This window comes from Podarcis gaigeae (assembly GCF_964106915.1).
Source record: "Podarcis gaigeae genome assembly, chromosome: 15".
In the NCBI taxonomy this organism is placed as follows: Eukaryota; Metazoa; Chordata; class Lepidosauria; order Squamata; family Lacertidae; genus Podarcis; species Podarcis gaigeae.
This window is the reverse complement of record NC_139692.1, coordinates 34374438-34397430: the sequence shown is the minus strand read 5'-3', so window position 1 is coordinate 34397430 and position 22993 is coordinate 34374438. Positions and strand designations below refer to the sequence as shown.

Sequence of the window (22993 nt, the reverse complement as noted above, 5' to 3'; positions counted from 1 at the left end):
GTATAAATAATAAATTGTTGTTGTTGTTGTTGTTGTTGTTGTTGTTGTTGTTGTATCCATTCTTCCTTTGCTGAGACTTCTGCTTCTTTCCACTTCTTCACACAGTTGTCAAACTATGGATCTCACTTCAGCAAGAAGCAGGCGTGGGCCCCATCTTGGATTGGACAGTTTTATGGAAGATAAGGCTTCTCAGTGGCGATTAGCCACAATAGTTATGACTCTGCCTCCATAATCAGAGGCAGCAATGCTTCTGAATCCCAGTTGCTTGAAGCCACGACAGGGCGGGAGGTGGGGAGAGTGCTTTTGTGTTTGGGTGCTGCTTGAAGGTTTCCCACAGGGATCTGGTTGGCCACTGTGAGAACAGGATGATGGAGTAGATGGGTCTCCTTTGGCCTGATCCAGCAGGCTCTTCTTGGGTTCCTAACCCCTGTTGCATGTGCATATAATGCATTAGGAATAACTCAGTTGGTAGAGCGTGAGTCTCTTTATCTCAAGTTCATGGGTTCAAGCCCCATTTTGAGTAAAAGATTGCTGCATTGCAGGGGGGTTGGACTAGATGGCCCTTGGGGTCCCATCCAACTCTACAATTCTATGAGTACAAAGGCACCAACTGGGGCACTTTATAGCATTCTCCCCAGTGTGCCAGGGTGAAGCGCTCACTGTATCTGAGCAAACGCCTCTTCCTGGCTATTGAAAAGGTCTCATGGCCAGGAAGTGGGAGCAGAGTAGAAAAGAAACATCCAACATATATCTGGTGGTGAGAAAAAGCTAAGTAGGAACTATGAGCCTCTGCACATGGGCATGTACAGAGTGCACCTCCTTTGCGGAACCTCTGTAATAAGATGGTCTCGCAATACAATAGAGCCCATCAGGTCTAGCTATCTCATTAGAGAAGGTTAAAAAAAAGTATGGTATTATTTTTCATTTGGGACCCTCTGGTGAAAGGCTGTGTAATAAATATAATAGTAAGAATTTGAGACCCAAATTGGCTTAGTGGGACTGGCCTGCTACCAGGTAGGGCTTCCAAGAACTGGCACCACATTCTACTGTTTTCAATGGGACTTCTTTGTCCGTAAGCATGCAGACGTGGTCAACAATAACTTTAAAACTTTTTTTTTTTTAAGAGCAAGGCAACACTTCCTTTTTTTTATTCAAAAAGGCCCTGGTGGCAGGAATATAGTGTAAAAATCATTGGAAAAACTAAAAGGCATCGATACATATTGGAATATACACTTTGTACAAAAAATTACACATCGTCAGAGATTTCTTTTTTGTGTGTGTGTGTTTGTGTGTTATATAATCTGAGGTTCCAATTCAGTGAATGAGGTCTCAATAATTCATCGGTCCTGGGATCTGAACGTTGAGACCTCCGTAGTCCAACATGTACATCGGCCATTGCTGGGGGAAAAGGCAAGAGATGGGAAAACTCATTAAAATAATAATAATAATAATAATAATAATAATAATAATAATAATAATAATAATAATAAAAAAACACAAAAGGAAATTGCAACACTGCAAATATCGGGCTGCATCACGGCCAAACGGGATGGTTACATTTGCATATAGTTGAACATTAACTCGGAAGAGCCAGTGAGCCTTGAACCTGCACGGTTCCCCTTTCCTCCTGGTGTGACTGTCAGGAGGAGTTTGGAAGTTTTCATTTGCATTTCATGTTATTTTGTGATGTCCCAACCTGGACAAACAGCAATGAGTCTTTAACTATGGTTAGTGGTAAGTAGCTAACTATAGTTCATGGCAGCAAGTCAACCTCCAAACCATAGGTTATGAAGCTGGCTTGTTTTTGCTAATCGTATTTAAGATTAACCATAGTTTACGGTTTCGTTTCACACACAAAACTGTGGTTAATCGAAGCTTTCAATCTCCTTGTAACCACACTGTGATCTCACAGCACTAAACCAGGGTTGGGAGCCTTCATTAGCCCCAAAACACATTCACCCTTGGCATGCCAGCTGAGGGCACAACCAAAAATTGGACATGACTTCCTACACTCTACAGACACAGCACACACATATACAGGATTAAAGTGTCCTACTATTGGTAGAAGAGAAGGAATTTCATTTCTTCTAAGCTACTGCCTGCTACTCATTGATTTTTAAGCAATTACATTTTTAAAAGCATTTTAAAAAAGCACTATACCTGGTTAATTACAGTGTGCTTTTATTAAACACAAAGCCTTTTAATCAAATCGGCTAATGTACCACAATGAGTACATGGACTCAGCTACATTAGTAAACATAAAACGTTATAAATGTGTTATAACACTGTGACACCAGATGGTGCTGTAGAGCTGAAATCAGAACTCTATGAATTTTTTCATTGTGAACTTTAAAATGGTATTTCTTCCAGAGCATTTTCAGAATGTTTTTTTTATAGCTGTGTAGATGCAGCCCTCGTAACAGTGAACAAAGAACCCCCAAGGGATTCAAGGATCTCATAGGAAGCTAGCACTTTATAATGGGGCCTGTCTAGACTAAGGGTAGCCTCAAATTTGTTGGAGTACAACTCCCATCAGCCCCAGCCTGCTACACCAATGGCCAAAGATGTGGGAGATGCTGACCAGTAATATCTGGAGGCTGGTTTCCCTGGGTCTAGGTGACATTTTTCTAGCCCCAAATATAAGCCATCTCAGGCCGGTTCACAAGCTAGAACATGTGGAGAGGAGGGCAACCAAGATGACTAAGGGTCTGGAAACCAAGCCTGATGGGGAACAGTTGAGGGGTTGGAGATTTTTAGGCTGGAGAAGAGAAGACTGAGAGGTGGTATGAAGGCCATCTTCAAATATCTAAAGGGCCGTCCCATGGAAGATGGAGCAAGCTTGTTTTCTGCTGCTCTGGAGGAGAGGAGATCCAGCCTAAACATCAGGAAGAACTTTCTGACACTATGAACTGTTCAAAAGTGGAACTGACTCCCTCGAGAGGTGGTGGACTCTCCTTCCTTGAAAGATTTTAAGCAGAGGTTGGAGGGCCATCTGTCATGGATGCTTTAGCTGAGATTCCTGCATTGCAGGGAGCTGGACTAGATGATGATGAAGAAGAGGAGTTTGGATTTGATATCCCGCTTTGTCACTACCCGAAGGAGTCTCAAAGCGGCAAACAATCTCCTTTCCCTTCCTTCTCCACAACAAACACTCTGTGAGGTGAGTGGGGCTGAGAGACTTCACCCAGCAGCTGCATGTGGAGGAGTGGAGACGCGAACCCGGTTCACCAGATTACGAGTCTATTGCTCTTAACCACTACATCACACTGGCTCTCAGACCCTTGGGGCCTCTTCCAACTCGACAATTCTGTGATTGTAAGTTAGCAATGCCCATTATTTTCAGTGGGTCTACTCTGAGCAGCACCAGCATTTGATAAAGCCCTTAATCTGAATCCTCTTTAGGGCAAGGCTGGGTCTTGAAAGCAGTGGACGTGCTGTGTGTTCAGTCATGGGAGGCCCGATCCACAGTCTGAGGTGGTGCAGTCCAGACACAGGCTGACCCTCCCCTTCAGCAAAAACAAGCCCCTTGGTGTATATTTACCACAAGTGAGATCTGGTTGGTTGATGACGTGGACTCCAGATTTGAAGAGGAGGAGGAAGATGATGATGAAGAGGAAGACACGGAATTCCCTTCCGAAATCCTCTTCCGCTTCCGTTTGGGAATGGTGCCATCGTTTTCTAGGGACATCCAAGGGGGACATGGGTTCAAATGGGAACTGCAGCACCCTTCCTGCTTCCCGACCCACTTTGTGTCGCAACACAATAAACACACCTTCAGTGCCCTAGTTGTGCGGAAACCACGAGCGCTGGGAAGGATTAAACAGCAACCCTCTCCCACTTCAAATCACATCCTCCCCCTGCTAGAAGTTTTAAGAGACTTGCAGGATTCTTCTGATCTTCTTACGAGCAAAGAGAGACTGTTTCGGGGTTGGGGTTGTTTGTTTTTCATCTCCCTTCCTCCTCGCTTTTCAACTTACCGGGCTGTTTGGCCTCGGATCCTAGGTCTGCAAAGGGCCTGCAGTGTAAAAAAGAGAATAAAAATGAATGGATAAATTGAAAAATGCGGCATTTGCTTCATATCCTGACAAGGACCACACTCCCGCAGGGCTCATCAGTCCGGGGTTAATAAGGGCACTCCTCCTCCCCTCCTGGTTTCCTATTCTCTCTCCCATCTCTTTCCTGCCCAGTGGGCTACTGTCCGGACCATAGAAGTGCAGAGTTGGAATTCACCCCCAAGGGTCATCTAGTCCAACCCCCTGAAATGCAGGAATCACAGCTAAATAATCCCAGACAAATCCCCTACCATTCCTCACACAGACCCTTGATCATGTTAGTCACCCTCATCTGCATACATTCCAGCTTAAATTGTGGTGCCCAGAACTGTACACAGGACCTCAGGTGTGTTCTGACAAAGGCAGAATAGAGCATTACTATTACTTCCCTTGATCTGGACACTATACAGTGGTGCCTCGCAAGACGAAATTAATTCGTTCCGCAAGTCTTTTCGTCTTCTCCGCTGTCCCGGGGCGATTTAAAAGCCCCCGGGAAGGCAGGCAGGGGGACAAAGACTTTTTGCCCCCCCCCCCACCCGCTGCGCACCTTCCCCTCTGTTCCCGGACCTGTCCTGAAGGCTTGCGGTGGGGGGAGGGCTTTCCTCCCCACCGCCAACATGCAGAATGCTGTTCTGAATGTTGGCGGTGGGGAGGAAAAACCCTCCTCCCACCGCAAGCCCCGGGAACAGAGGAGAAGCCCTTCGCGCCTTCCCCTCTGTTCCCGGACCTCCCACCGCAAGCCTTAGGACAGGTCCGGGAACAGAGGAGAAGGCGCGCTGCGCTTCCCGCTGTCCCCGGAGATTTCCCTATGGGCTTTCGTCTTGCGAAGCAAGCCCATAGGGAATTTTGTCTTGCGAAGCCGCTAAAAATCGGAAAACCCTTTCGTCTTGCGGGTTTTTCGTTTAGCAAGGCATTCGTCTTGCGGGGCACCACTGTACTTCTGTTGATGCAGCCTAGAATAGCATTAGTGGGGGGGTGTTGCTGCTGCATCGCACTGTTGACTCATGTTAAGCTTGTGTTCCACTAAGACCCCCAGATCCTTTTCACATGTACTGAATGCTGAAGATGCACCTCTTTAACTTGGCCTTTGACCTTTGAGACAGGGGCGGAGGAAGGGGTGTGTGGTGGGGGCAGTACGCCCCGGGTGTCACCACTGAGGGGGGGTGACAAAATGCCGGGCGGCACTCACTGCGGGGCCTGCAGTGCGCCCGAGCCACACGTCTCTCCTGGGAGTGACACAGTGGCTTGGGCGCCCGCAGGCTCCATGCTGCCCCAAACGGACCACCCGCCGCCTCTCCCTCAGCTGTAGGGCAGTTGAGTGGGAGGAGGCAAGCAGACTCCTCAGAGGCCCCACGGAGCATCCTGCCTTGGCTGGCCCAAACCCCTGTGGGCTGCTGGCCCTGCCCTTGGGCGCAGGGCACGCGTGCCGCCCCAGGTGCCCGATTGGCTTGCTCCGCCGCTGCCTTGAGTTGTCTATTTTTAGGACCCATTCTTTTCTGGTGAGTGTAATTTGTTTTGAACTGTGGTTTAAACTGTGGTTTTGTTTTGTTTTTGCTTGCCTTTATTTATTCATTGAAAAAAATTTATACAGTGGTACCTCAGGTTAAGTACTTAATTCGTTCCAGAGGTCCGTACTTAACATGAAACTGTTCTTAACCTGAAGCACCCCTTTAACTAATGGGGCCTCCTGCTGCTGCCACGCTGCCGGAGCCCGATTTCTGTTTTCATCCTGAAGCAAAGTTCTTAACCTGAAACACTATTTCTGGATTAGCGGAGTCTTTAAGCTGAAGCGTATGTAACCTGAAGCGTATGTAACCTGAGGTACCACTGTACACCACTTCTCTTTAAAATAATACGAAGATATAAGATATAAGATATATATGCCTGGCGTTCTCTGGTCCATGGGGTCACGAAGAGTCGGACACGACTAAACGACTAAACAACAACAATAATAAAACAATTCAATACAAATTAGCAGTTGTTATTTTGAATGGTTTTAAGCTGTTTGTAATGTTTTGTGATCTGCCAGGGAATGGAGCAATCCTTCAGATATTTGGGGCCTAAGTTATTTAGAGCTTTAAACACCAGTGTGAGTACTTGAACTGGGCCCAGGAATGAACTGGCAATCATTTGCTATTATGTTATTAGTGAATCATAGAATTGGAAGGGACCTTAAGGATCATCTAGTCCAACCCCCTGTAATGCAGGAATATGCAGCTGTCCCATAAGGGAACTGAACCTGCGACCTGGGTATTATCAACACCACGCCCATACCAACTGAGCTATCTAGCGATACTATACTTCTTTTTTTGGCTAGCCATTGTTTGTGAACTACTATATTTAGACTGTTTCTTAGCGTGGACTGCTTTGACCCCAGGTGCCGTGGAGGAAAATGCGGTGAATAAATGAATTGACCTGTGTTTGTATGTTCTGATAAATTCACTTGCAGCAATTCTGCCGCAATTAAACCAACAAAGCAGTTCTGGTTTCAGGCCAGCAGAGGCCGCTGCGACATTACATATCCAACAGAAGCCCTCAGAGGCGCGAGGTGGGAACGGGGGCGCCCTTACTGGAGCTGGTTGGTAACCGCCATCCGGATACGATCTCTGGCTTTGAGGATCTTCTCCAGCCGGTGGATGTCGTAGGTGTTGGGGTTTCGGAAGGGAATGTCGTCCGGCAGGCCAGTTACTTCGATGGCGTCCGGAGTGTCCCTGATCAACTTGTATGGCACCAGGACGGGTCGGTTCAGGCCCAGAGCTTCTCCTGAAACAACAGCAGAGGATATAGCGGGATGCAAAAGGCCCAAGATGGCGAACCCTGCCACGTCTCACAGCTGAAACGGAAATGGCCTGGTCCCCATCCTGTTTGCGGTTTCCAAAACCTCCCTGGAAAAAGCTGGTCCTAAACTGTAACTGCAAACTCTGAGTAAAAGTTCGGCTACTGCCCGTTCTCTCTCATGAACTGGGCAGAAGGAGGCAGGAAGCAGACTTGGAAGTAGCAGAGAGATATGCATGGTGTACAGTGGTACCTCGGGTTACAGATGCTTCAGGTTACAGACTCCGCTAACCCCGAAATAGTACCTCAGTTTAAGAACTTTGCTTCAGAATGAGAATAGAAACCGGCAGCACGGCAGCAGCGGGAGGCCCCCTTAGCTAAAGTGGTGCTTCAGGTTAAGAACAGTTTCAGGTTAAGAACGGACCTCCAGAATGAATTATCGTATTTTTCACTCTATAAGACGCACCAGACCACAAGACGCACCTAGTTTGTGGAGGAGGAAAACAAGAAAAAAAATATTCTGAATCTCAGAAGCCAGAACAGCAAGAGGGATCGCTGCACAGTGAAAGCAGCAATCCCTCTTGCTGTTCTGGCTTCTGGGATAGCTGCGCAGCCTGCATTCGCTCCATAAGACGCAAACACATTTCCCCTTACTTTTTAGGAGGGAAAAAGTGAGTCTTATAGAGCAAAAAATACAGTACTTAACCCGAGCTACCACTGTACTATTTCTGGGTTAGCGGAGCCTGTAACCTGAAGCGTCTGTAACCCAAGGTACCACTGTACACCATGCATATCTCTCTGCTACTTCCAAGTCTGCTTGCTGCCTCCTTCTGCCCAGTTCATGAGAGAGAACGAATTCAGTTCTCAATCTGAGGTACCACTGTATTGTTTGTCTCGAGCGAGAATGGAGTGTGCCACCCAGGGGTGAAGTCAACCCCCTGTAGAATCCCAGTGTCTAACTCATAACTGCTGCCTCCTGTGTTGTTTTCGCTGCGTTAGAAGCATCAGACTGACCTCCCTGGGGAGCAAGGCAACCTGGGCTGCCCAGACAACAGGACTACCCCACTCCCCTCTCGACCTTACTGATGTGCTCCAAAGGAAAGAAGAGCAATAAGTTTGGCACCAGCTTGGCTGCAGGAGTTGCCAGGAGGCGTACAAGGTTGTCTTAAAGACTTAGCCTTTCTCCTTCCAAAGGAGCAGACAGTATGGAGTTTTCCTCAGGGTTTACTCCTGAAGCCTTCCTCACAAATAACTCCAGCACTTGCTGGAGTTTAGGAGGCCAAATTACACAAGGCCTCCTTCTCGAGCCTTCCTATTGCTGGAGACACCACAGGCCTCTGCCTCTTTGCCTCACTGAGATGCACTCTGCCTGCCTTCCCCGTGATTCCGAAATTATCCGCCTCTCCCCACAGGAATCAACCCAGACCCTGCAGTCGTCCACTGAGGCCCTCGTCCATGGGGCAAGAGGAGGACGGCCTTTTCAGTGGTGGCCCCCTGCTTATAGAATGCTTTTCCAGGGAGGTTCTCCTGGAGCCATCATTACATATCACTGGGCACCAGGCAAAAACTTTTTTTTCCCTGACTGCCAGTGCCACCACGGCAGATTTAGTGTCGCTCGCAGAGCAAGGCAACCCACCATATTTTTCGTTGAAGAGCTCCTTCACTTGCTCTCGGAGAATCACCTTCTCGCCTAAGCGGTTGGCGTCGTCCTCGTCTGTGGAGACAGGAAACAGGGAGCTGTAACCTTGGGAGCTCTTCCTCCCACCCATCCGGTTGCTGACATAACCCACTGAATGGGACAGGTAGTTTGCCTCTGCCTGGTTTATTTTATCTCGTTACGTTAATTGCCCGCCTTTCTTCCAAGGAACTCAAGGTGGCGTACACATGTCTCCCTATTTTATCCCCAAACAACCTTGCGAGGTGGGCTAGGCTGAAGGTGACTGGCCCTCGTGACCTTCATGGCTGAGTGGGGATTCGAACTCTGGTCTCCCGCGTCCTAGTCCGACACTCTAACCACTACAGTGCACTGGCTAATTGTCTAGCATGTGTGTAGAAGCTGCATCAAGGCTTCAATGTGAGGAGTGGGAAGCGTTTTGCCCTTTGCTCCCAACTGGAATTGGGCAGTGCCAAGGCCAAAATTCGGCCCCCTCCCCGCCTTTTGCCTCCCATTCTGCTCAATTCACTACGTCATAGTTGCAAAGCCCTGGGCTCGGATGAAGGGTAGCATATAAATTTAACAAACAAATTAAAAAATTGCAAGCCAGTTTGAAGGTGTGGGTCATCTCATGTCAGGCCATTTGGTGCTTGAAGAGTATGGCAGATACAGATCTGGTCCTCTAGGGAGGGGGGAGGAGGTTCCCCAACCTCCACTTTATGACAACCATATCTGGCGCCTTTCAGACGTTTTGGACTACAACTCCCATCAGCCCCAGCCAGCACAGTTTTGCCGGGAGTCATGGGAGTTGTAGTCCAAAGACCCAGAAGGGCACCAGATTTTTTTTTTGGGGGGGGGAGATGATCTATGGCCTGTTACCACCCAGGTTTGCAACTCTTCATGCTATTGGGGTGGAAGGATGTCCTGAAGGATTTAGAAGGATCCGGAGGAAAGGGGCTCGGCCTTCCCTTCACTCTTTGAGCTTCACGCCACTTATGCTCAGTTTGGCAGACGTGGGTGTGTTGATGGTAGCAGACAAAGAAAGGAAACTCTAGACTGAAACACACGGTTGGGTATTTTGCTCGGTTTGAAACAGCACAGGAAGCTGCCTCACACTGAGCAGCTCTTAACTGCCGTTGGACTACAATTCCCATAATGCCTGACTGTTGGCAATGCTTGATGGGAGTTGTAGTACAGCACCACCTGGAGGGCTGCAGGTTCCCTGCACCTGCCTCAGGCAGTGAATATTGGGTGTAACGCAAGGACAGAGGAGTCTGGACCATTTTTATCCGAAACCTTGGCTTTTGGCACAGCTGCTCAAGCCCCTCATGACAGCAGAGGCAGGCTTCAAAAAGACAGCTATGCAGGCTGCACAAGGCTTTCCCCAGCTATGGTGCGTCCCCAGCTGCACACCACCAATGGGGGAAATGGCACGGCCACCAGTGTGCTTCAGGAGTCGCTGGTGTGCTTCAGAAGGTGCCATTGCGCACCAGGGGCTGACTGCTCCTGTTCCATCATTGAGACTCATAGCGGTGGGCAAGGTCACAAAAATCCCATCATCCTGGAAGCACCCTAGGGTGCCAATGCAGCCTTTGTCACCGGTTGTGTTCATCTTGAGGACACAAGAACTGCCAGCGGGCAGTACGTGAGTATGATCTCCTGCTTCAACACAACTCAAGTCCAAAGTACCTAAAGGACCATCTGATTCCTTATGCTCAGCGTCGATCACTGAGATCCTTTGATGGCCACTCCCTGAGGTTCCTCACACCCCTGGGGTTTGGTCAGTCTTTACTAGAGGCCTCCAAGCCTTTAATGCCGCAGTCTGTGCCCTGTGGAACTCCCTGCCACTGGAGGTTCGGCGGGAATTATCCCTGCCTTCCTTCAGGTGTTTCCTATAAACTGTTACTCAGCGCTTTGCAAGGTGACTTTCCATTTTTTGCCAGCTGGAATTTACTGCTCTTTTTATTTATCTCACAGTAATTATGGATGCTGTATTTTTTTATGGAAGTGCTGTCTATAAATAGTTTTTAAAAGTAAACAAACCTCCTTATTCTGCCCCAAAGACCTACTCTGATGCCATCGCTGACAATTGCACTTAATGAGAGATATAAAACGCAGAGAGGTTGTATTGCACCCTTTATGAAATTCATGGCTACTGTAGAACGCCTCTATCAGCTCCTTCAACCTAGGAGTAAGGTCCTCTCTAGCTAACCAAAGAACATAAGGAGAACTCAGCAGGATCAGACCAGATCCCCCGATGGAATAGCTATGAACAGGTCATGAGAGCCATAGACTTATCTTGCGGTATCTGCTTCCCAGCAACTGCTCTTCAAGGGCACGCTGCCACTAATCCTGATGGCTGTTTGTCATTGATAGTCTTATACTTCTGCCTAGTCTCCTTTTGAAAGCTGTCCAAGGATGAGGTCCTCAATGCATCTTGTGGCAGCGAGTTCCACAGTTCAGATGTAATGAAGCACTTCCTTTTTTCTGTCCTGAATCTCCCAACTCTCACCTCACCTGACCACAGAGAGGGCCTTCTCTGTGGCAGCCCCTAAGTTGCAAAACTTCCCTCCCCACATGGTATTTTCACAATACAGCTTTTAGAGAATGCTGAAGACACACCTGGCATTTTATACTTGAGGTGTACATTTTTAGGACCCATCTTATTTGTGTAATTTTAAGTTGTTTGAAAAAGTCTGTAATACAGTGGTACCTCGGGTTACATACGCTTCAGGTTACAGACTCCACTAAACGAGAAATAGTGCTTCAGGTTAAGAACTTTGCTTCAGGATGAGAACAGAAATCGTGCTCCGGCGGCGTGGCAGCTGCAGGAGGCCCCATTAGCTAAAGTGGTGCTTCAGGTTAAGAACACTTTCAGGTTAAGAACACTTTCAGGTTAAGAACGGACCTCTGGAACGAATTAAGTACTTAACCCGAGGTACCACTGTACTGTGTTTTAATTGTTCTAAGCCGCTGTGGGATCTTTGGCTGAAGTCCAGGTATTATAATAATAATAAAATTAATAATAATAACAATCTTGTCTATTTTTCGACAGTACAAAGTGTGTGCAACTCTTAAGATTGCATATTCTCACTTTAAGTGGGGCTAAGAGTCAACCTATAGATCTGCAATCTGATCTCTTGTGCCTGGTTAAATTTTAATTTTCAAAGCAGCCTCTGGGAGGGAAGCAATGAACCAGGGCTACATTCACACCACACATTTAAAGCACGATGATATGCCACTTTAAACAGCCGTAGATCCCCCCCCCAAAAAAAAAGAATCCTGTGAGCTGCAGCTTCCTAAGGGTGCTGAGAATTGTTTGGAAGCGACCCCTCTTCCCCTCACAGAGCTACAGTTCCCAGCGTGGTTTTAACAGTTAATCCCTCTTCCTATGCAACTCTGGGAACTGTAGCTCTGCAAGTGGAACAGGGGTCTCCTAACTGCTCTCAGCCACCCTCAACAAACTACCATTCCCAGAATGCTTTGGTGGAAGCCACGGCTGTTTAATGTGGAACCATGTTGCTTTAAACATAGGGCATAAATGTGGCCCAGGTCAGGGGCAAAGATCAGGTCAGGGCGCAGCCTTCCTAGCCAAGTTGCCATCTTGCTTCATCCCATCGCCACCTGTTATCTATAGACTCACAGAACTGTAGAGCTGGAAGGGACCACAAGTGTCATCTAGTCCAACCCCCTGCAATGCAGAAATGTCCCCCCCCCAATAGATCCCTGAAATTGTGATGGTTGGCAGCCTCTTTGGCTAGTTGTGGGGCACCCCCACAGGCTCAGCAGCTCCACAGCACACCTAAAATGCCAGCTACAGTCCCTGGACATACAGTGGTACCTCGGGTTAAGAACCTAATTTGTTCTGGAGGCCCGTTCTTAACCTGAAACTGTTCTTAACCTGAAGCACCACTTTAGCTAATGGGGCCTCCTGCTGCTGCCGCGCTGCTGGAGCACAATTTCTGTTCTCATCCTGAAGCAAAGTTCTTAACCTGAAGCACTATTTCTGGGTTAGCGGAGTCTGTAACCTGAAGCGTCTGTAACCTGAGTACTCGGGTTAAGTACTTAATTCGTTCTGGAGGTCTGTTCTTAACCTGAAACTGTTCTTAACCAGAGGTACCACTTTAGCTAATGGGGCCTCCCGCTGCCGCTGTGCGATTTCTGTTCTCATCCTGAAGCAAAGTTCTTAACCCGAGGTACTATTTCTGGGTTAGCGGTGTCTGTAACCTGAAGCGTCTGTAACCCAAGGTACCACTGTATTTAAAACCCACCAGGGCCCTTCCAAAGCCGCTCGGTTTAATCGCATGTTCCCTTAGCCAAGTCTTTCTTGTCTGCTACCATCCATGACGCACCCACGGAGCAACGTACCGTGCAAAGCAGCGTAAGTTTTTTCCAGTGTGGAAATCCGTCTAGGCGCTAAGAAAAGAGAGAAGGGGGAGCGAGAATGAGCAGAGGTCAGTTTTCGCAGGAGAACCGAGCCCAAAAGGCTGCGGCTGATCCACACACGATCTCCCGAAAGCTCTGTGCCAACGTTAAGCTACACATCTGGAGGCAAGCTGCCTTGGGGCATTGTACCAAAGGCACCATCACTCATGCCAGTAGCATATGAGTTGCACGCGGAAGATCGTGGGGTCAGTATCCAGTATCTCCAGCTAAGGCAGGGAGAGGCTCACTCCCCACCCAGCATCTCTTAGCAAGATGGGGGGAAGGGAACCTCTCGCTTGAAACCCTGGAGTCGTAGTAGGCAATATTGACCAAAATGGCCCAGTGGTCTGAATTGGAATGAGGTAACTCGCTTCCTCTGCTCCTTTTAATATGTTGGGTGGCGCTGTAGTCTAAACCACTGAGCCTCTTGGGCTTGCTGATCGGAAGGTTGGGGTTCAAATCCCCACAACGGAGTGAGCCTCCATTGCTGTGTCCCAGCTCCTGCCCACCTAGCAGTTCGAAAGCACGCCAGTGCAAATAGATAAATAGGTAGGTAAGGTAAACGGCATTTCCGGGCGCTCTGGTTTCCGTCACGGTGTTCCGTTGCTCCAGAAGCGGTTTAGTCATGCTGGCCACATGACCCGGAAAGCTGTCTGTGGACAAACGCCAGCTCCCTCAGCCTGAGAGCGAGATGAGCACCGCAACCCCATAGTCGCCTTTGACTGGACTTCACCGTCCAGGGGTCCTTTACCTTTTACTTACTTAAAAAACCACTATTTCTATTGTGTGTGTGCATGCCCTGTAATGTGTTTTATTTATTAAATGTGTTTTATTTATTATGAATGTGCAATGCGTTTTATTTATTAAACTTGAATACCGCCCTTCATCCGAAGATTGCAGAGCAGTTCGCAATGTAAAATAAGACAAGCGCTTCTTTGTTAGGGCCGTAGGAAAGGTTAGCCTTGTGGGGTGGCAGTAAGTGTGCCAGACTAGGACCCGGGATGCTGATTTCAGGGTGCCAACTTGGAACAAAATATGGGGAGGAGGCGTCACTTAATCAATCACAAGACGCGGCACACACAGACCATTTGAATGGCAGTGCCCATCACCTTTGCGGGGCTTGGCTCCCTCAAATATTTTATTGGTGTATGTGTGTGTGTGTGTGTGAAGGGACCTCAGCCCCTAGGAGATGACTCCTATGTCTGGTCTCAAATCCCCACTCAGTGATGAGGCTCATTGAGTGTCCTTGGGCTAGTCACTGCCTCTCAGCTATGCCTACCCCACAGGGTTGTTGTGTGTGGATAAAACGGGGAGCGGAAGACCCTTGTACGCCATCGTGAGCTCCTTGGAAGGAAGGTGGATTAGAAATGTAATACATGAATAACAATAAATTGCAAGGGTAAGATGGGATATCCAAACAATCAATCTTGTTTTGATATCTTTTTGAGCATATGGACTCTTTGTATGAATATGTAAATATTTAAATTCAGATTGATGGATTATTCTTATTATCTGACGTTTCTTTGCTATTAAACTTTTTTTTTGTTAGAGAAAGGTAAATACATTTTAAAAAATCATTGCTTTCTTGCTTTAAGCTGAAAGTTTAAAAGGTACTCTGCTTTCAGGTGGGCAAAGCGTTCCCTCCCTCCTCATTGCATTCCCAAACATGATTGCTCCCTGCCCCTGGGCAATTCACGAGACTTGGAAGAAACTCTTCTTGATAAATTGGCAAACAGGTCACTAATAATAATAATGATAAGTCACCTTCTACCCAGCAATTTCCTTTCCCCCTCCTTTTTTGGAATAAGCATAATACATGCAACATATGGACCCTAATTGCCCTTTTTTTCCTTTTCAAACATATTTGTTCTCCATCTCGCCTGCTTTCGAAAGCCCCATTTTCCCAAACATGTCGTTTTTCAGACCGCAAAAAATTTGGGTTACACCATATCCCCTTCACCAAAAGTCATAGAGAGCTTTCCTCCTTAATATGATTTCTGCTTCTGATGGACTGAGTTCTCAAAATGTGAGCTCTCCATCGGAAGAAGCAATCTGCCCCCCCCCCCCAGTACTAAGTCTCTTGTTCCCTCACTTGCAAAATGGACTTAACATTGAACTCATTGGTTTCTGAAGTATGAGAAAAGAGGTTGCAAAGCACATTCACCATTTAAAATATTATGGAAGGCCTCTTATATACCACACTGTTGCTCCATCCAGCTTAGTTTTGTCTGGTCCAGGAATAGGGAATTTGTGAACCTCCAGTGGTTGTTGGATGACAATTCCCACCACCTCTAACCATTAGTCATGCTGGCTAGGGCTGGTGTGAGTTGAAATCCAATAACATCTGGAAGGCATGGAGTTAGGGAAGGGTAATTTACACTGACTAGCTCTCCAGGCCTTTAGACGGTTGTCTTTCCTAGCTCCAGATAGAGATGCCACAGTATGAACCTGAGACGGTCTGCATAAAAAGCACACACCTTTTGTGTGTTTGTGTGTCTTCAATTCGTAAATGCTCAGCTGTTTATCAATGAGACACTTTCTGTTACTCAAGCTTCTGCTGCTTTGCTTGGTCTGTTTATGGATCGTTGCCGTGACTTCCATTGCAAAGCAATGTTTCTGATTTTATGGAGTGCCTTTGGCTCTTAAGAGATATTTTCGTAATAAGCCGCTAATGAAAGCCATTTTGAACAAATTGGAAACTAAGCCTCGAAAGAGGGCCACCTAGGCTGTTCGAAAACCAAGGTACAACTGCAGTTTATATTAGTTATACAGAACTAGCATTCTGTATAACTAATATGAACTACAGTCGTACCTTGGTTTTCAAACAGCCTAGTTTTCGAATGTTTTGGCTCCCGAACGCCGCAAACCTGGAAGTGATTGTTCCGGTTTGCGAACATTCTTTGGAACCTGAACATCTGACACAAGTTCCGAAGCTTCTGATTGGCTGTAGGAGCTTCCTGCAGCCAAGCAGACACCGCACTTTGGTTTCCAAACGCTTTGGAAGTCAAACGGACTTCCGGAATGGATCTCGTTCAACCTCCAAGGTACGACTGTATTATAAACAGACCAAATATCAAATGGCTGGACTCCCGTCAAACAAAATGAAATATGGCCAGACACATTTTGGCCCTGTGGTCATCCTCAGTTTGGCATGTATATATAGAATATGAATTTACAGGGTAACATACAATTTGAAACAAGCAATGGAATACACACACACACACACACACACACACACACGAGAGAGAGAGAGAGAGAGAGAGAGAGAGAGAGAGAGAGAGAGATGTGAAAAGCAACTACATCTGCAAGGAAACACAGAGCTAATGCACAGACAGAATGGAGAATACCATGGAGCAAAAAATTAACAGACAACAGGCCACCTCCCCCAAATGGACAGCCCCACAAAATTGTTAAAGTTATCTTGCTTTCCAGAATGGCAAGATATACTTAAGTCTTTGGTTACACTGGGCACTTACCAGGCTTGGGAATGAGTCCTTGGAAAGGCCTGGAAAACAAAACATGTATTAATAAATAAGCAAGCAATTATTACGATTATCATAACTGATTTAAGTATTTCCTTTCCTTAACTCCCCCCAGCCCCAGCCCCATTTCAGTCTTTGTTCTTTGTGGGTTATGGTGTGATTTATTTCTCCTGTTTGTAATAAGCAATCCCACCCCAAACTTACTTTAATATTTAGTTATAGTGCCGTGTATGGGGGACGCAGGTGGCGCTGTGGGTTAAAGCCTCAGCGCCTAGGACTTGCCGATCGAAAGGTCGGCGGTTCGAATCCCTGCGGCGGGGTGCGCTCCCGCTGCTCGGTCCCAGCGCCTGCCAACCTAGCAGTTCGAAAGCACCTCCGGGTGCAAGTAGATAAATAGGGACCGCTTACCAGCGGGAAGGTAAACGGCGTTTCCGTGTGCGGCTCTGGCTCGCCAGAGCAGCAATGTCACGCTGGCCACGTGACCCGGAAGTGTCTCCGGACAGCGCTGGCCCCTGGCCTCTTGAGTGAGATGGGCGCACAACCCCAGAGTCTGTCAAGACTGGCCCGTATGGGCAGGGGTACCTTTACCTTTACCTTTTATAGTGCCGTGTACGTTTGGCAATAAAGAACTTTTTTTAATTTTTACAAAAGGGGGGATAAGGATTTCCCACCATGTCTCATACCGTATTTACGCGAATCTAATGCGCCCCTCAGTTTTCAAAACCTTGAGACCGAGAAAAGTATTTGCTGGCGAATGCAAACGCGCCATCAAATCTAATGCTCACGCTAAATTGCGGCATCGTTTGGCCCAGAAAGGTGAGCATTACTTTCAAGTAGCAGGTGGGAGAACCTTTCTGCACCTTCTTCAGCCGCTAGGCCAGATACCTTTGGAAGGGAAATGCATGGTAGTGGTGGGCAAGACCAACACATCCACATTCTCACACGCATACAAACCCACAGGGATAGTATGCCTGTAAGCCTAGGAAGAAACCCCGAGCGACTTGTTTTAGCAGAGAGTCATAAACGCAAGCCACAAGGCAGAAGGCCCACTCCCCACTCCAGCACAAACACACTCGCCCTCACAAAAGCACAACCTGGGAAGGATCCCTGAGGAGGGAAATACCTTGTTACCGTGAACTTGATCTTGTCTGCCACGGCTAATATCCTCTCCAGGTTCTGGGAGCCGAAGGTGCAGGGCTTCCGAAAGGGGATCCCCGGGGGCAGCCCGTCGATGATCACAGAGCCTGGGTTGCTCTTGATGCGCTTGTATGGAACCTGGACAGGGTACTTGATGCCCAATGCCTCACCTGAAAGGCAAGGCAGGAAGGTGACAGGTGGGCAGGATGGTGTAATGGTTATAGCACTGGGGTTGGAGGCAGGTATGCCCAAGTTCTGCCCCGGCCTGGCCTTGATAAATGTGGAGTGGAAGTCCAGGTCGGTGATAACAGACAATGCTGTTGGGGCCATGCTGCCTTGCCAGGATCAGCGCCCATATGGAAATGTAAAAGGAAAGAAGGTACTTTCTATCATAACACCGGTCTTGGAAGACCTACATTGGCTCCCAGTACATTTCCGAGCACAATTCAAAGTGTTGGTGCTGACCTTTAAAGCCCTAAACGGCCTCGGCCCAGTATATCTGAAGGAGTGTCTCCACCCCCATCGTTCTGCCTAGACGCTGAAGTCCAGCGCCGAGGGCCTCCTGGCGGTTCCCTCACTGCGAGAAGCCAAGTTACTGGTGCCCTCCCACCAGATGTCAAAGAGAATAACAACTACCAGACTTTTAGATGACATCTGAAGGCAGCCCTGTTTAGGGAAGCTTTTAATGTTTGATGTATTACAGTATTTTAATATTTTTTTTGGAAGCCACCCAGAGTGGCTGGGGAAGCCCAGCCAGATGGGCGGGGTATAATTTATTTATTTATTTATTTATTTATTTATTATTATTATTATTATTATTATTATTATTATTATTATTATTATTATTATTATTAGTGGTGGGCATGTGGGATGGTAAAAGCTTTCTGGGAAATGATATATAATGAGTTTAAGATACCTTTTGTTAAAAAAACCGGAGGGCTTTTGGTTAGGTGTTATAAGCGAGGAAGTACCAAAAGAAAAGAAAAGACTCTTTATGTATGCAACGACAGTGGCAACAAGAATGCTTCTTGCCCAGAGATGGAAAGAAGGAGAAGTACCAACTAGCAGACTAAGCTGATGGAATATGGCGAGACTGATGAGAAAGATCAGAAACCAGGAAAGCCAAGTCTTTTTAAAAGACTGGAATAACTTTTTAATGTATCTGAAAGACCACTGCAGACAGCTGAAATCATTGACAGGAATACAATGACACTTGTAAAGTACAACAAACTTTGGCTACTATGATTACATAATAGATGGATTACGGTAAAAGATGCAGAAAATAGAAAAAAAAATGTAACCCACAGACGGAGAGAAGGAGGTCTGAAGGTTCGAAAGAACCTCTATTTTACTTTTTTTGGAACAGTTATGTATAACTTAATGTAAAACGTAAAAATTTATCAGCCCCCATATGACCAGGAGACAGATCAGAGAACATCACAGAGGGGGAAGACTGTGGACAGGAATCACCTTGCCCTGAAGCAAACCTCAGAAGACACCACTGGAACAGCGACTTCTGCTGGAGGAGACCTCCAGGGCCTAGAACTATCTCTGCCTTTGGGGGCTGCTCTGCTCTGCTCTCCTCTCACCCTGCTGAGGACCACCTACAAACATTGCAGCTCTCCCCGGGGACTCTTGCTTTGAGCAAGATAGAATGTTTAGGGTCTGGTGAGCTGCACTCAAGGGTGCTAAAGGAGCTTGCAGGTGCAATTTCAGAGCCTCTGTCTATAACCCTAGACAATTCTTGGAGAATAGGTGAGGTTCCTGCAGACTGGAGGTGGGCAAACCTCATCCCCACCTTCAAAAAACTGTAGGGAAAAGATCCAGGTAACTATCTACCTACCCCAAGGCACCTTCCAACTCTACAATTCTATGATTCTATGAACCCCAAGTGTCAAGATTAGCATCCAGCCAGATTACTCACCATACTTCTTATTGAACAGATCTTGAACCTGTTCCCTTAGCGTGTTTGCAATATCTATCCTCGAAAGCCGAGTGTCGTAATTTTCTGTAAGAGAGAGAGAGAGGAAACTACCATAGAGTTCTGCCCGTTGAGGTTTTTTTGGGGGGTGGGTGGGTCACAAATCGCAACAATGCATAACTATAGTACACTTTTCCAACAGGGAAAACCTTGAGATAGGCTCAGCTCTGAAATAGCCGGTCCATTTTTTTATAAAATCAAAAAGGAAAGGCGCGGGGGAGCATCCTTGAACAATGTCAAATGCCTGCTCCTTTTTCATACAATTCTGTTTTCGTTATTAGGGGGAAATCTACCAACAAGGGCCATTTCAGCTGAAATCTCAATCATACTAATTGAAGCAATGTGCCACTCAAATCAGTGGGGCTTACTTCTGAGTAGACAGTAGAAGGATAGGGACGTCAATAAACCCTGGGATGATCTCCATTTCTCACCTTGAAATCCTGGTCTTTTCACCGGTTCTTCTACAAGACGTTCACTAGAGTCTCTCTCACTGGCTGCCAACAGAAGAAGCACCAAGGTTCTTATTTATTTGTCTTAATTTCAACGTCTGTTCTGAGGACTGTCCGCATCACACATCCTCTTCCACATTCAAAGCAGCATCTAGCTCTTCCCCTCTTCAGCATCCAACCCCACAACGCCCCACAGAGTAGGCTGTTTCTGACCCAATTCTACCCACTGAAATCAATTGGACTTAAGTTGAGCCACACCCTACATTTAACGCGGTGTCATGCCGCTTTAAACAGTCATGGCTTCTCTCAAAGGATTCTGGGAAGTTTAGCTTGCCAAGTGTGCTGGGAGTTGTTAGGGAGCCTGTCAAGAGAGTTATGATTCCCAGAATTCCCTGCGAAGGGAGATTGGCTATTAAAGCACTCCACGAACTGTAGCTCTGTAAGGGCCTCACCCTTAACAAACCTCAGCTTCCAGGATACTTTGGGCGGAAGCCACGATTGTTTGAAGTGGCCTCATAGTGCTTTAAATGTTTAGATGGGGGCTTATCATGTTCATTCTTTGCAGAGGTTCTATAACTAACACTGGATACGACCCCACAAGTTCTATTTTGAGCTCTTAGGGATAACAGTATGTCCCAAGCTAAACTGGCCTGTTCCAAAAATGGATTACCTCTTTTGTTAGGTGATCCTAAGGCTCAGGACTGTATCACTGCTTATTCACACAAGCATGCAAGAGCTTCCTTGCCCCCCAAAAGCTTACAGTCTAAATGTAAATAAGGAGAGACAATGCCAGAGAGCAGACCCTCTACGTGTCCCTATTTTCCAGGGACTGTCCTGGATTTACAGAAGCTGTCCTGGGTTCTGATCCCAGAATGTCCTGCTTTTCCTTAGGACGTCCCTATTTTCATCAGAGAAGTGTTAGAGGGTATGGAGTTATGCGACCCCCGAGCCAAGGAGATAAGTAACTTTAGAAGACATCTGAAGGCAGCCCTGTATAGGGACATTTTTAAAAAAAATGTTTAGTGTTTAATTATGTTTATATATATGTTGGAAGCCGCCCAGAGTAGCTGAGGCAAACCAGTAAGATGTGTGGGGCATAAATATTATTATTATCATTATTATTATTATTATTATAGGCACAGACTGCGTGAAGGAATCTCATAGACCATTGATGGTCCACATGACGCAGTTTGGGAATCCCTGGGTTCATTAATCAAATCACTGGAAATAAATGTGTTTTACCTATTGTTCCTGGGCTATCAGAAACTGTCTCCTTCACTGCTTCTGTAAGAAGTTCTGGCCTGAAAGAGAAATTTGAAATAATAACAACAACAATAATAATGAGGAAACACAGAAAGCTGCCTTCTCTTGGTGGGACATGGTTGGGCCAAAGCGAGAGGAAGGCTTTGAACTTACTTCTTGATAACAAACCGGATACTGCTGCTTGCCTGGAGGATCTTTTTCAGTTTCGCAATCCCGAAGCAGTTTGGTCGCCTGAGCAAGATCCCGTCTGGCAAGCCCACGACAAAGAGATCTTCCGGGTACATCAGGAACTTGGAATACGGGACTTTGACAGGCTCAGAAATTCCTATGGCTTTAGCTGCAAGCGCAAGAAACACAACTTTCAGAAAGGATCTTTGACCTGAGCCTCTGTAGATTAAAGGTCGTCGTCAAGATATTGAAACACCACTGAGCTTGTTAAAATGCTTGCTGCTGCCAACATGGTATTACCTCAAAAATTAATATTCTACAGCCTTTTAAATGTGTTTGTGTTATTTTTTTGTTTTAACTATCTAATATGTGCTTTTATGGAGAGACTATTTTTTATCTTGTGATTTTCACATGAAGGGGAGGAAAAAATAGCTGTCCTGCCTAGGAGGTTCTAGAGAAGGTGTGAGGAACCCAGAGCCCTCCAGATGTGCGAAGCTTAACGGCAGATTCAGGTTCCAAAAAGCACACTTAAAAGAAATAAGCCAAGTATCTCACCGTATCTAGCGTTGAACAAAATTTCTACTTGTTTCCTCAAGTGACTTAAAACGTCACCGACGCCATCTGGAAGAAAAAAAAGCAGCAAACTCAGGGATTAATGGCAATAAGACTCACATGGGGGTGGGGGGTGTCATCTTGGCACCCTCAAAGAAAAAATTCCAGGCCAGATCATAAACAAAGGACTAAAATGCAGAACAAAGCAAGGAATAAAGCAACAGCAAAAATCACAAGCAAGCAGAGAAAAGCACCGTTAACAGCACTGATAAAATTGAAATGGTTGACACATCTGGGAAAATGCGAAAGAATAATGCTAGAGGCCACAAGCAGGAGAGGGAGAGGAGTTGGGCAGGTCAGTGTCGTACAGATGCACCAACCTGCCCATCGCTCATTAAAATATCTTCCCTATTAGACTCCAGGTCTGGAGAGACTATTCCTCTAGTGAGGAAACAACACTACAAAGGGCCTCCACACCTACCATCTGCCTCATCTGAGATGGTGGGGGTGGGGTATGGTGAAGGGCCTATGAAGGCCATCTTCAGGTACCTGCAGACCTGCACTGGAGGAGGTGATCCGTCAGGTATCCAGGCAACGGACCAAACTCACCTTTGCCCTCCATCTGCTTCTCACTATGTTGTAAATCATTGCTGGGCCCTTTATCTGAAACCAGAGAGGAGACGGGCATTTAGCAGGAAACTAAACATCCTAGCTGAGGACTGTAACCTGAAAAATGCATTATGTTAAGGGAAATTGCCGGCAAAAAAAATATATATGTGTAGATTAGTCCAGCCTTCATGCAAATGCGTTTATTAGGAGAAATTTGCACCAAAACGCTGGCGAATCTTCACGAGGCTTTTTAATAAATACATTCTTGCAAATTGCTGCAGAAGTGTGGAGAACTGAATTTAAGATGGCGAAAATGAGAAACCGAGAGAAGTGAAGATGGCAGATCCTTCCATCCTGAGACATTTCCTGCCAACTGCTCCTCTCTGCCACTGGCCCACACTTGCCTCACCCTCAGTCCGTTGTTTTGGCGATGCCAATGACATGGC

The 22993-nt window shown here is 46.7% G+C and overlaps 1 protein-coding gene across 7 annotated transcripts in view; it reads right to left on the bottom strand.

Moving 5' to 3' along the window:
• Positions 1–1132: 1132 nt before the first annotated feature.
• GTF2IRD1 (GTF2I repeat domain containing 1) overlaps positions 1133–22993 on the bottom strand; it is a 94027-nt gene continuing 72166 nt past the window's right edge. For 4 of the 7 annotated variants that reach the window (XM_083714430.1, XM_083714431.1, XM_083714429.1 and 1 more), the window contains 14 exons: positions 22548–22601; positions 21942–22007; positions 21372–21555; positions 21198–21256; positions 19938–20000; positions 19450–19533; positions 17512–17695; positions 16383–16411; positions 12850–12897; positions 8464–8541; positions 6623–6815; positions 3978–4015; positions 3542–3678; positions 1133–1398 (listed from right to left, as the gene is read on the bottom strand). In XM_083714430.1, coding sequence (XP_083570556.1) covers positions 1330–1398; positions 3542–3678; positions 3978–4015; positions 6623–6815; positions 8464–8541; positions 12850–12897; positions 16383–16411; positions 17512–17695; positions 19450–19533; positions 19938–20000; positions 21198–21256; positions 21372–21555; positions 21942–22007; positions 22548–22601 — 1286 coding nt within the window. In that variant the 3' untranslated portion in view covers positions 1133–1329. The remainder of the gene's footprint in view (positions 1399–3541; positions 3679–3977; positions 4016–6622; positions 6816–8463; positions 8542–12849; positions 12898–16382; positions 16412–17511; positions 17696–19449; positions 19534–19937; positions 20001–21197; positions 21257–21371; positions 21556–21941; positions 22008–22547; positions 22602–22993) is intronic. The other 3 variants (XM_083714432.1, XM_083714433.1, XM_083714428.1) reach the window with 1 other exon arrangement.